The following is a 14,652-nucleotide window of genomic DNA, read 5'->3' as shown; positions in this document are numbered from 1 at the left end:
CAGAGGTTTCCCCCCCCCCGTAGCAGGCAGCAGAGGTTCCCCCCCCCCCCGTAGCAGGCAGCAGAGGTTCCCCCCCCCCCCCGTAGCAGGCAGCAGAGGTTCCCCCCCCCCCCGTAGCAGGCAGCAGAGGTTCCCCCCCCCCCCCCCCGTAGCAGGCAGCAGAGGTTCCCCCCCCCCCCCCCCGTAGCAGGCAGCAGAGGTCCCCCCCCCCCGTAGCAGGCAGCAGAGGTTCCCCCCCCCCCCCCCCCGTAGCAGGCAGCAGAGGTTCCCCCCCCCCCCCCCCCCGTAGCAGGCAGCAGAGGTCCCCCCCCCCCCCCCCCCCGTAGCAGGCAGCAGAGGTTCCCGCCCCCCCCCCCCCCCCCCGTAGCAGGCAGCAGAGGTTCCCCCCCCGTAGCATTCAAGGCGTTCAGTAAAAACTGGTGTTAACTAGGAAAATGCAGCCAATACTAGTTTTTACTAGGGGAAAAAAGTTTATTTTTAACTAAAAACTAATTTAACTGTAATATATGTCCAAAAAATTGCAGCACTATTTTACCACAGTAGACGGGTGCCAGACCCTCAGGCTTGATCACAGCCAAATGTAGATAATGTCAAAAATGGTACGGCACTCCAAATATCCAAAAAAAAGAACTATTTATTTCCACATGTCAAACAGTGCGACGTTTCAGCCCCTCAATGGAGATTTTTTCTAGCATACATAATATGCGTGTGTATATAAAGTGTGCAGATAGATATATATCTCCCCAATAAAGCTCTACTAAAACATAATATATTTAGTTTGTATATATACATTACATATACATACATATTAGGGATCGACCGATATTGTTTTTTTTTTTTTTTTAGGGCCGATACGGATAATCTGTGGAGGTTAAGGACGATAGCCGATAACTTATACCGTAATATCAGTATAAGTTATCGGCTATTTATCGCTCAACTGAGGACCCCCCTCCTTGTCACATTCCCCCCCCTCCCCCCCCCCCCCCCCCCCCCTCTGTCACATTCTTGTACTGCAGCAATACACTTGGTTTCCCGGGCGAATTTCAAATCTTCCGTTGGACCTGGGAAACCTAGTGTATCGCTGCAGTACAAGGGTGTATCGCAAAAAGCAAAAATCACGATTCGATTGCTTTTGCGATATATCGTGCAACCCTAATACATATATACACTGCTCAAAAAAATTAAGGGAACACTTAATGGGGTACTCCAGTGGAAAACATTTTTTTTTCTTTTTTTTTAAATCCACTGGTGCCAGAAAGTTAAGATTTGTAAATTACTTCTATTAAAAAATCTTTACCCTTCCAGTACTTTTTAGCAGCTGTATGCTACAGAGGAAATTCTTTTATTTTTGAATTTCTTTTTTGTCTTGTCCACAGTGCTCTCTGCTGACACCGCTGTCCATATCAGGAACTGTCCAGTGTAGCATAGGTTGCAATGGGGAATTTCTCCTGCTCTGGACAGTTTCTGATACGGGTATCAGGTGTCAGCAGAGAGCACTGTGGACAACATAAAAAAGAAATTCAAAAAGAAAAGAATTTCCTCTGTAGCATACAGCTGCTAAAAATTACTGGAAGGGTAAAGATTTTTTAATAGAATTTACAAATCTGTCTAACTTTCTGGCACCAGTTGATTTAAAAAAAAGTTTTCCACCGGAGTACCCCTTTAAACTCGCAACGTAACTCCAAGTCAATCACACTTCTGTAAAATCACACTGTCCACTCAGGAAGCAACACTGATTGACAATCAATTTCACATGCTGTTGTGCAAATGGAGCAGACAACAGGTGGAAATTGTAGGCAATTAGCAAGACACCTCCCAATAAAAGAGTGGTTCTGCAGGTGGTGACCACAGACCACTTCTCAGTTCCTATTCTTCCTGGCTGATGTTTTGGTCACTTGCTGGTGGTGCTTTCACACTAGTGTGGGTTGTAGACTCAGTCTCATGCAACCACTAGTGGCAGGTAGTGCAGCTCATCCAGGATGGCACATCAATGCGAGCTGTGGCAAGGTTTGCTTTGTCAGTCAGCGTAGTTTCCAGAACATGGAGGCGCTACCAGGAGACAATCCAGTACATCAGGAGAGGTGGAAGAGGCTGTGGGAGGGCAACAACCCAGCAGCAGGACCACTACCTCCACCTTTGTGCAAGGAGGAGCACTGCCAGAGCCCTGCAAAATGACCTCAAGCAGGCCACAAATGTGCATGTGTCCACTCAAATGGTCAGAAACAGACTCCATGAGGGGTGGTATGAGGGCCCGACATCCACAGGTGGGGGCTGTGCTTACAGCCCAAAACTGTGCAGGACATTTGGCATTTGCCAGAGAACACCAAGATTGGCAAATTCGCCACTGGCGCCCTGTGCTCAGCACAGATGAAAGCAGGTTCACACTGAGCACATGTGACAGAGTCTGGAGATGCCATGGAGAACGTTCTGCTGCCTACAACATCCTCCAGCATGACCAGTTTGGCGGTGGGTCAGTAATAGTGTGGGGTGGCATTTGTTTGGGGGGGGCCCCACAGCCTTCCATGTGCTTGCCAGAGGTAGCCTGCCTGACATTAGGTACCTGGGTTCCTCCTAATGCAAGACAATGCTAGATCTCATGTGGCTGGAGTGTCAGCAATTCCTGCAAGAGGAAGGCATTGATGCTATGGACTGGCCCACCCGTTACCCAGACCTGAATCTGATTGAGCACATCTGGTACATCATGTCTTACTCCATCCACCAATGCCACGTTGCACCACAGACTGTCCAGGAGTTGGCGGGAGGTCATACGGGCACGTAGAGGCCACACACACTACTGAGCCTCATTTTGACTTGTTTTAAGGACATTTCATCAAAGTTGGATCAGCCTGTAGTTTGGCTTTCCACTTTGATTTTGAGTGTGACTCCATATCCAGACCTCTATGGGTTGATAAATTTCATTATCTTAGTGTTCACCCTTTTTTATTAATTTATTATTTTTTTTTGCAAAGGAGGCCTTGCCTTCTAGAGAGATGCTGCAGTAAGCCAGGTCCCAGAGCAAGTTGCAGGCTCCGAGGTCCCAGCCTTGGAGGTAGTATGGTCCAGGTCTCGGTGGTAATGTAGCTGACTACAGCTTTGCTTCATAAGAGACACGCACAGCTCTGCTTCATGAGACACACACACAACTCTGCTTCATGAGACACAAACAGCTCTGCTTCATGAGGCATCCACACACACACAGCTCTGCTTCATGAGACAACCACACACACAGCTCTGCTTCAAGAGAGAGACACACACACACACACAGCTCTGCTTCATGAGACACACACACACACACACACACACACAAACACACACACACAGCTCTGCTTCATGAGACAGACACACACACAGCTCTGCTTCGTGAGACACACACACGCACACACACAGCTCTGCTTTATAAGACTGACAGACACACACCTCTGCTTCATAAGAGACACAGTTTGTCTCATCACACATAATGATCTCTCCTGCTTTCCCCACGTTTGACACAGTGTTGTCCTGTCTCTCCCCCGCTCAGTTAAAGACTCCTGCAGCCAAGTCCCCGGCCTCTAAACTCACTCCCTCAGTTATCAGATCTTTCTTCTGTGCAGATGCTTGTAGGGGGCATGGCTTACATGGACTCAGAGACAGAACTGCAAGCCAGGCCCCATAGACAGCATAGAAGTCACATGGTCTCTGTCTCCAAGGGTGGGGGCCAGAGATAGTTAGGGGAAGAAAGCTGAGACAGAGTGAATGCATGATAGCTCATTTTTCTGCGTTTTGCTTGATTTGTGCTTTATAAAGCTCTGCAATGGTGCATTACTTAACCCCTTCCCGACCTATGACATACCTGTACGTCATGGGTGGCAAGGTGTTCCCGACCCATGACATACAGGTATGTCATGAACATTTTTGCTGCTAGTCGCGGCATCCCGCAGCGCCTGGTAAGATGGTGGCTAGCACTGATAGCCAGCCATCTTACCATGCGACCATGGGGGGTTTCATCCACCACCCCCCCCACCCCCAGCAGTCGCTGCTATCAGCTAGTCAAATCTGACTAGCTGATAGCAGCGTTTCGCTATGAAAATACTTAGCAGCGCAGTGTGTGAGTCCCGATCACGGGGATCGGGACACACACCGCTCTGCTAAGTGTCCCTTACCCGTCCCCCGGTGTCACTTACCCGGCCATGCGGCGTCCCGAGCGGTCCCGGCGCGAGCAACGTCCTCCAGGCGGTCCCGGCGGCGCTGCGTCCCGGCGGTGAGTTTCCGGCAGCAGTGCGGCATCTTCATTGGCAGCAGTGAGATCGCTGTAAAGCGATCTCACTGCTGCCTCTGGGAGTTTCAAAACTGCAACTCCCAGCATGCCCAGACAGCCTTTGGCTTTCTGGGCATGCTGGGAGTTGTAGTTTTGCAACATCTGGAGGTCCACAATTTGAAGACCACTGTATAATGGTCTCCAATCTGTGCTCTTCCAGATGTTGCAAAACTACAAATCTCAGCATGCTCAGTCTGTCCAGGCATGCTGGGAGTTGTAGTTCTCTAACATCTGGAAGAGCACTGATTGGAGACCATTATGCAGTGGTCTCCAAACTGTGGACCTCCAGATGTTGCAAAACTACAACTCCCAGCATGCCCAGACTGCCCAAGCATGCTGGAAGTTGTAGTTCGGCAACATCTGATCCTTCAGATATTGCCGAACTACAACTTCCAGCATGCCTGGGCAGTCTGGGCATGCTGGGAGTTGTAGTTTTGCAACAACTGGAGGCACACTAGTTGGGAAACATTGTCCGTTTCCTACCTCAGTGCCTCCAGCTGTTGCAATTGTTGCAAAACTATAACTCCCAACATGCACTGACAGACCATGCATGCTGGGAGTTGTAGTTTTGCAACAGCTGGAGGCACACTGGTTGGAAACACTAAGTTTGGTTGCAAAACACTTGAAAGTTTATTACTTAACTTAGTGTTTCCAAACCAGTGTGCCTCCAGCTGTTGCAAAACTACAACTCCCAGCATGCACGGACAGCCAAAGGGCATGCTCAGAGTTTGCATCAACTGGATGTTTGCCCCCTCCCCCCAATGTGAATGTACAGGGTACACTCGCATGGGCGGAAGTTTACAGTGAGTGCTGCAAGTTTGAGATGGCGCAAATTTTGCGCTGCAGCTCAAACTTCCAGCGGCAAACTTGCTGTGAACCTCTGCCCATGTGACTGTACCCTAAAAACACTAGACTACACTAACCTAAAATAAAAAGTAATAAACACTACATATACACATACCCCTACACAGCCCCCCTCCCCAAAAAAAAGAAAAACGTCTGGTACGCTACTGTTTCCAAAACGGAGCCTCCAGCTGTTGCAAAATAACAACTCCCAGTATTGCCGGACAGCCATTGACTGTCCAGGCATGCTGGGAGTTTTGCAACAGCTGGAGGCACCCTGTTTGGGAATCACTGGCATAGAATACCCCTATGTCCACCCCTGTGCAAATCCCTAATTCAGGCCTCAAATGCGCATGGCGCTCTCTCACTTTGGAGCCCTGTCGTATTTCAGGGCAACAGTTTTGGGACACATATGGGGTACCGCCGTACTCGGGAGAAATTGCCTTACAAATTTTGGGGGGCTTTTTCTTATTTAACCCCTTATGAAAAGGTGAAGTTGGGGTCTACACCAGCATGTTAGTGTAAAAAAAAAAAATGTCATTTTCACAAGAGGTAAAAGGGAAAAAAGACCCTCAAAATTTGTAATGCAATTTCTCCCGAGTACGGAGATACCCCATATGTGGGCGCAAAGTGCTCTGGGGGCGCACAAGGCCCAGAAGGGAGTGCGCCATGTACATTTGAGGTGATTTGCACAGGGGTGGATGATTATTACAGCAGTTCTGACAAACGCAAAACAATAAATATCCATATGTGACCCCATTTTGGAAACTACACCCCTCATGGAATGTAATAAGGGGTGCAGTGAGCATTTACACCCCACTGGCGTATGACAGATTTTTGGAACAGTGGTCTGTGAAAATGAAAAATAAAATTTTTCATTTGCACAGTCCACTGTTTCAAATATCTGTCAAACGCCAGTGGGGTGTAAATGCTCACTGCACCCCTTATTAAATTCCATGAGGGGTGTAGTTTCCAAAATGGGGTCACATGTGGGGGGGTCCACTGTTCTGGCACCATAGGGGCTTCCTAAATGGGACATGCCCCCCAAAAACCCTTTCAGAAAAACTCACTCTCCAAAATCCCATTGGCCCAGATTTATCAAACTGTGTAGAGAAAAAAAGTGGAGGGATTTTTTTCCACAGCAACCAATCACAGCTCAGCTTTCACTTTACCAGAGCTCATTAGCTGAGCTGTGATTGGTTGCTGAGGGAAAATCTCTCCTTTTTCTCTCACACAGTTTGATAAATCTGGGCCATTGTCGCTCCTTCCCTTCTGAGCCCTCTACTGCGCCCGCCGAACACTTTACATACACATATGAGGTATTTCCTTACTCGAGAGAAATTGGGTTACAAATTTTAGGGTGATTTCTCTCTTTTTACCCCCTTGTAAAAATTCAAAAATTGGGTCTACAAGAACATGCGAGTGTAAAAAATGAAGTTTTAGAATTTTCTCCTTCACTTTGCTGCTATTCCTGTGAAACACCTAAAGGGTTAAAACACTTACTGAATGTCATTTTGAATACTTTGGGGGTGCAGTTTTTATAATGGGGTCATTTATGGGGTATTTCTAATATGAAGACCCTTAAAATCCACTTCCAACCTGAACTGGGCCCTGAAAAAGTACGATTTTGAAAATCTTGAGAAAAATTGGAAAATTGCTGTGGAACTTTGAAGCCCTCTGGTGTCTTCCAAAAGTAAAAACTTGTCAATTTTTTTATGCAAACACAAAGTAGACATATTGTATATGTGAATCAATATGTAATTTATTTGGAATATCCATTTTCCTTTCTAGCAGAGACTTTCAAAGTTAGAAAAATGCAAAATTTTCATGAAATTTTTAGATTTTTTTTACCAAGAAAGGATGCAAATATCAGTGAAATTTAACCAATAACATAAAGTAGAATATGTCACGAAAAAACAATCTCGAAATCAGAATGATAACTAAAAGCATTCCAGAGTTATTAATGTTTAAAGTGACAGTGGTCAGATTTTCAAAAAATGCCCAGGTCCTGAAGGTGAAAATGGGCTGGGTCATGAAGGGGTTAAATATATCTTCCTAAGCAAGTAATTATATCATTACATGAGGAAATAAATTATATTTTGCTTAACAGGACTACCCATTTAAGTCTGACTGGCAGGCGACGAGCATGGCTAGCATCACTGGAAGGCAGTCAGTGCTCTTCCCTGTGACTGTGTGAGATTTATTATGTGCTGAAGACTTATTTTTATTTTATTTTTTTCTCCCTTGACAGCTCTGCCTATGATACCAAGACAGAACAGCGTGTTGCAGTTAAAAAACTTTCTCGGCCTTTTCAGTCTATCATCCATGCAAAACGCACCTACAGAGAACTTCGTCTACTGAAGCATATGAAACATGAGAATGTAAGTTTTTCTTCATACACAGAGAACACAATCGCTACTGTTGCATTGTGTAAAGACTCTAACTACCAAGGGAAACTATATGGTTTTAGTCACTGCTGTGGGACCATCATCAGTGCACAATAACTGCATGGTGGATCTGTTGGAGCACAATTTGGCTGAATTCATGCATATTTTGATAAATATTTGAGCTGCTTTTAGCCAAAGGTGGGTCCTGAACAAAGAAAAAGGTTAAAATATCTATATTATAGTTTTTCTTGGGTTTAGCTAAAAATGCTGACTAAATGAAGGACTAAACATTTTGTGTAAGGTAGTGACCACCCATGTTTCAGAAGTTTAACTAACGATGTTTGTCTTTAAAGCATAGCTTTCATTCCAGGTAACTTTTCTGGATAGGCATTTATGTGTGTTCATTAAGCCTAGCAATGTTTCCGTACATTATATCAGTGCAATCTCAATTTCTTGGTCTCTAGGAGGCTGACACTAAGAAAACAAAGTCGGCTCCTACATGACAGGATATGCCTGCCCACTGGCAATGAGCTAACCAGTTTTAGCTCAGTGTCAGCAGGAGGCAGACACATGTCTGGAGCACTCCAGACCTGTTCTTTTCTTCTCTAGTTAAGACAACAGGGATACAATCCACAGCTCTTAAGCCTCCCCCGATCTACCCACATGGGACAAAGGTTAGCACCATGCCCCTATCTGAGATTGCTCCCTGGGACCCCATTGCCCCTGCTCACCTCACTACTTCCGTCCTTGGGTAAATATTCACCTAGCCACTCCTCCCAGCACTCCCTGTGTCAAGGTTCTAAGGTCCCACTCTCTCATGGCTACTGTGCTGGCCCTATCCAGGATACTGTGCTGGCTCTATCCAGGGCCACCCCTAGAGGTTAACCCCTTACTGCGGAGTATCTCGTGGGACTTTGTGGGGTTGGGTGGGATGCGCTCACATCCCACCCTAATGGGAATTGTCTGGCGGGGGTAGACGCTGCAAGCCACTCACTTTCATTTTTGTTTGTGGGCACACGTGGAGGCCAGGCCCTGTCCCAGTGCAACCCCCCCCCTGTTAACCCCTCCTCGCCACAAGCCCTGTCAGAGTGGCTCTTAAACCACAGGCACTTCTGTGTCTCAGTGCGTGCTTCTATATAGCTCAAGACATAGAAGGTGTATAGTTTTTCAGCACTTCAGCCGCGGCTCGCTTAAGATCCGTCCCTCCCTGCTTATCGTGGGGTCATGGTACTCCCAGCCCCCTCCGATGTGCAGAGCACAATTCTGGGGTCATCCCTACCAGGAGTACCCCTGTGTGCCTCTTTCCTCACCCTCTCGTGCTGGTGGAGTGGGGGGGGGGGGGGGAATAGAGGCATGTGTGTTTTTTTTCTTTTAGCACACCCTTTTTCCTCAGGGCTACGCTGCCTCAGGATCATGTTTAGAATAATAATAATATAGCTCTAGTGTTGGGTGCCTTCCTGTGGCTGGAAGTGAAATTTCAACTACTTATTTCTTAGACCCATTCAAGGAGCTGCATTTGGGCACCCTCTAGTGGCAATCTCATAATTACGGCTCTCTTCTGTGTGTAATTCTCCTTGCCCTTGTAATTTAGATTTTTGTCCGTAGCCCCAGTGTTGCCATGCAACACTGATCCCTTGCTTAGCTTGCTTCCACAGTTTATGGACTGTTCATACTGCAGTATTGCACAATTGTGACCCTCCATAGTGATCTATGTCCAGGGGCTTTTTAATAAATGGCACACCTTGGTGTTTGTATGTTGTATCTTCTTTTTAATGGGCAACTGTGTATGGTCCCTTTCCCTGTTCTGTAGACACATCTGGGTATCTAATTGGAAGGTGTAAAAGCTCATGGGCAGTCTTCAGGGTGGACTGCCATGTTGTCCATATGCCTTTGAAGAGTACAGTGGTCCCTCAACATACGATGGTAATTCGTTCCAAAGGACCCATCGTTTGTCGAATCCATCGTATGTTGAGGGATCTGTGCAATGTAAAGTATAGGAAGCTGTACTCACCTGTCCCCGTCGCTCCGGACCAGGTCCTCACCGCTCCCAATGCTGTCCCAGGGGCTCCCGATGCTGTCCCGTTGCTCCGGTGTCTTCTTCGCGATCCTCCGGTGTCTTGCGCATCTTCTGCAGGGTCCAGGCCTTGCTTTCTGGTGACGTTATTACGCTGCTGCGCCGGCGCGGCGTGCGTAGTGACGTAATAACGACGCCGGAAAGCGAGGCCCGGACCCTGGAGAAGATGCGCAAGACACCGGAGGATCGCGAAGTGGACCCGGAGCAGCGGGAATAGGTAAGCGAACCTGCCAGGGATGCTTAAACTGCTATCCGACAGCAGCTTTAGCATTTTGCGCTGTCGGATAGAAGTTAATGCGATGGCCCCGACATATAAAAGCATCGTATGTCGATGCTGACATCGACATGCGATGGCCTCTGAGAGGCCATCGTATGTCGATTTTATCATATGTCGGGGCCATCGTTGGTCGGGGGGTTACTGTACCAGGAAACCAAACAGTGTTCTGCTCTCCTCCACCGCCCGTCTGGGGTCTGCCGCATCAGCAGCTGGAGTACTGGTACTCCACTATCCGTAGTGGTGACCCTGCCTGTACAACGGACCCTCTATAGGAATGAGTGGCCCGCTATGTGGCCCATATCCCCTTAAGAAGTACTCCTTGGCATCTGCCACATCTGTGACTGAAGTTCCGGTATCCCACTACCAGTGCACTGCTTGTGCACTGGGCCCTCTCCAACATCCATGGAGGGGATGAGGTCTGCATTCGCAGCCGTAATTCCAGTACCCCACTATCAGTACCACAACCCCTTCATCAAGAGGGGTTGTCACTGTTTGTGCAGGTGGTCCTCTCCATAATCCATGGACAGCATGGCGTCTGCCACATCTTTGACTGATGCTCCGGTACCGCACTACAGTGCAAGGTGACTGGAAGGGGTGACGCTTTGGATGCACTGGACTTTTCTACTGATGCAGCAATCTCTTTACCCCTTCCTTAGGTGTTTTATTGGTGGATACCACTATTGCTCTTACGCACCTGATTGCGCTCTTCCTGTTTTTCTCCATCACTGGACAACCATGTCATGTTTCCCACTTCCGCAGCTGAAGTTACGGTACCACATTACCAGTGCAAGGTGACCGTCGAGATGGCCCTGCATATGCACTAGTTACACTAGAGAAGTAGCAAGTTACCAAGAGAACACACGTCATTTCAAAGAAAAATGTGTCAAAACGAGCACAAATTTCATTATTTCCGTAGAAGAAAGGACAGTGCATCAATAAAAAACATGTACAGGCAAAAAAGAGGAATACAACAACAAATGGTGATATCACCGGCTCTGCACAGGAAATAATCAAAGTACATAAAATTGTAAAAGGGTATATCCCAATTTAGATATAAACAGTACATGCATATAAAAAGGATGGCATAAAGCACATCTACAATACATATAGGTAACTATTGCACATCAGTAGGTATTGCACATAAAAAATTTGGGTAACTCGTTTACAGAGCTTACCGTGTAAACATATAAGGAAAATGCAATGTGCATGTAGCACCACCTGAAAAAGCATGATTAAGGGATACAGACCTAGTAGCAGCATAATAACAAAGTGCAGTACACTGGCAGAGACCGGGATAGCACCACTCCAATGTACGTTTCGGTACATCACCTTCGTCTGGGAGTGGCCCTATCCCCGTCTGACTGTCTATGTAAGTGACGGCACCAATCAGATAACTAACCTTAATAATTTAGTAGCTAACACCTGTGGCGTGGTATCAGCGTATGAACACCGTCACAGACAGCCGCCCGGAAGCCGGAAGAGGCCGCGTCACATAACCAGGCCATGCTATTAATCACATGACTCCGCCATGACGTAGCGCCCATTTTCCCCTTCTCTGAGTGGTGTAGCATCATCCTTTGTTTTACCCCACTCTCTTCCGCATGTCTGCCACAGCTGGAGTACTGGTTCCCCACTGCTAGTATGCTGGTGACCGACGTGGTGACCATGTACGTATCTTCTAAGCACAAATCATCCTCCTGGGGTGCCCTTCTCTGCTCTCCTTGGTACCGGCTATAGCTATTTCTCACATTCCTCCCTCTTTGGGTGGAGCAATGCAGTTTTTCTATAGGCACCATATTGCTTGATACTAGCTGTCTCTATCATAGCCAGCACACTACTCTCTTCTATGAGGGGTACAGTTTCCTGCACTTTCCTGTGTAGCTGTCCCCTTACCCCCTTCAACAAGGGGATTATTCGCAGAGTGCCTGCTACTCTATATCCATCATATTAACCCCTTTATAAGTGCTGTGTTTTGCAGGGTAACTGCTATTGCTGAGGGGGATTCATGAGTTTTATGATTATGCTTTCTCCTGACATAGGGGGGAAAAACCTTAGTTGCTGCATGTTCTTTCTTAGAGATGAGCGAACTTACAGTAAATTCGATTCGTCACGAATAGAGATGAGCGGACTTACAGTAAATTCAATTCGTCACGAACTTCTCGGCTCGGCAGTTGATGACTTTTCCTGCATAAATTAGTTCAGCTTTCCGGTGGGCTGGAAAAGGTGGATACAGTCCTAGGAGACTCTTTCCTAGGAATGTATCCACCTTTTCCAGCCCACCGGAGCACCTGAAGGCTGAACTAATTTATGTAGGAAAAGTCATCAACTGCCGAGCCGAGAAGTTTGTGACGAATCGGATTTACTGTAAGTTCGCTCATCTCTATTCTTTCTCCATTGACGGAGGATGTTGCTTATATATCGGTATTTTCGGGATGTTCCTTCTGAGCCAACCAGTCTGTTCTACAGCAGGGATCACATGCTGGGCATCAGTCTGCCCTGTCCTTCCACACTTTGCTTGTGTATGCAAGTGTTGGGCAGGGTGGGGGCCTACATGGTCGTGGTGCCTTTTACACTATCCTCTTCATTGCCTTATTTGGTTCTCCCCTTGCAAATGTCACTCTTCTCTGGTGATCCCAGATTAGGAAAGGACTCTTTCCGTCGGTTTTCTGCCTTGTCAGAACCTACTTACATTTGTTTTGTATATGGCTATTAGGATATACTGCTTTGCACCCTGATATGTACTCTGATATAGAGGTTGAACCCCTATGTTTTTTATGTTTGGTTGGCAACCTTCTTACATTGTTAACATTACATTGGCAACATTACATTCAACGATTCTGGCCTCTGAGTCTTTTGTCCCCGTCATCTCAGCTGTTTCTCACGGGAGGTGGTTTTCTCGGAGCCGATCCGCATCTACTGCATGGGGGGTGGGACTGGCAGGTGTGCATCTCTCGCAGTGGTTTTCACACAGACACATTGTTGCAATCTTTCCCCATCGCTTTTCCAGGCTATGTGGACTTGCTCTCTCTGACTGTGTAGTCAGCAGTATGCTCCATGCTGTCAGCTTTTCTCTTCCAGGAGTTACCTCCGTACCTGGCAGGCTCTTTTGGGTGGGGTGAGGGTCGTGGCCCCTATATTTTTTTTTCCTGTGTTCTTCCAGACCATGTTGCCTTCATGCTCAGGCCTTGCAGCGGCTCTTCCACTTTCTAGCCTTCTTGCTGGGTGTGCCCAGCTGTTCCTTCCTGTCATTCTCCTTATCTTCTGCCTAGGTACTCGGCTTGAGGTTGGATGTATTGCAGGGCTCCCCCTTTAAGCCTTTCTGAGATGTTTCTCTCCTGACTTTTGGCATTCCTTTTCCTGTTATCTGATCAGGTGGGTCTCTATGCTGGGGTTCTTTTGTCCCTCACCCTTCTTTATTCTGTTCGGGCCACGGTAGTACAGAATCTTGTTCTGTCTTTTCTCCAGAGGTCGTTTCCTCTCTTATGCCAGGATAGTCTGCTCATGCCTCCAGGTTGACTGTCGACTCCGGTCTGCTTTCGGACCTCAATCTCTGCCTTCAGAAGGTTCCTTCCTTTCAGATCCTGGCCTTCTCCACATGGTCCATGGGAGCTTTTAAGCGGTTATTTGCCAGACTCCTGTTACTTCAGGGTCTTGTTTCTTTTGCATGCGGTTGTGGTTCATTCGCTGGACTGACATCCCTTTCTCTGCCGGTTGTTTTTCCCACACCAGGTCTGTGTCCCCCAACTAAGGGAAAAGTAGTTTTTTTTTGTTTCATTACTCACTGTAAAATCTTTCTCGTAGCCTTCATTGGAGGAGACAGCTGCCATTAATTTCCCTGTTGCCCTGTCGGGATTATTGTGGCCTGGTGGCAGAGTTCCTTCGGATGGTTTTTGTCAGGATCCTTTTGGACGTCCTTCAGGTTTTTTGCTTCTCCTACTGCTTTGTGACGCAACTGGTTATCCTGTTGCCAGTGGGCGGGTGTATCCTGCCATTGAGGAGCCGACTTCTTTGTTTCCCTAGTGTTGGCTTCGTAGTGGCAGAACGTATACCCCATGGTCTGTGCCCCCAATGAAGGCTACAAGAAAGATTTTACGGTGCATACGAAAAAATCTACTTTTCTTTGAGCTAGTCACTGTTTTTCTTTAGAGTGTACACTTTGAAAAAACTTTTGACATGTCCTAAAGTTCAGACTTCTACTAATCAGAAGGATGAGCCAGGAGAAGACTGCTTGGCCACACAATCCTCTCCCTGCTCTGTGTTACATGATCAAGACTTTCTTCATTGAATGTGTCTCAATCAGGTGACAGAGTCGGGAGGAAACTCGCAGAGTGTGTTTTTCTCCTGGCTCCTTCTCCTGATCGGTCATACCTCCACCAATAAAACATTTTGACATGTCTCCAGGACATGTCAAAGCGTTTTCCAAGTGACATTACCTATAAAACAAATATATTTAAAGAGCATCTGGTACTTCATCCTTAATGGAAAAACTGACAGTGTATAAATGGTTAACAAGCCTGTGCCAGGCATACCTTTTTGGTGTAGCATGCTATGTTCCAATAAAGTCTGCTATGGCCACAACACCTGTTTTCTAAAGTCATGATCACTTCAACTTGTGACTGATTCACAAGGCCTGCCTGCGGCGGCCATGTGTGGGTTGGCCCTGCATTTGCTGTCATAGGTATGCGTGATAACTCTGAGAGGTTGAGAATGATTTGCAGCCATGCCATGTGTGGGGCATTGACTGCCCGTGTGTGGCCAAGATACACAGGAACTGTGT

The 14,652-nt window shown here is 47.1% G+C and overlaps 1 protein-coding gene across 2 annotated transcripts in view; it reads left to right on the top strand.

Moving 5' to 3' along the window:
- LOC130356316 (mitogen-activated protein kinase 14) overlaps positions 1-14,652 on the top strand; it is a 174,012-nt gene that overhangs the window by 44,002 nt on the left and 115,358 nt on the right. For both annotated transcript variants that reach the window (XM_056557639.1, XM_056557638.1), the window contains exon 2: positions 7,389-7,518. In XM_056557639.1, the coding sequence (XP_056413614.1) occupies positions 7,389-7,518 (130 nt within the window). The remainder of the gene's footprint in view (positions 1-7,388; positions 7,519-14,652) is intronic.

The sequence above is a fragment of the Hyla sarda genome, chromosome 2 (genome assembly GCF_029499605.1).
Source record: "Hyla sarda isolate aHylSar1 chromosome 2, aHylSar1.hap1, whole genome shotgun sequence".
NCBI lineage: Eukaryota > Metazoa > Chordata > Amphibia > Anura > Hylidae > Hyla > Hyla sarda.
The sequence above is the reverse complement of the archived record's forward strand: the minus strand, read 5'-3'. Positions and strand labels throughout refer to the sequence as shown.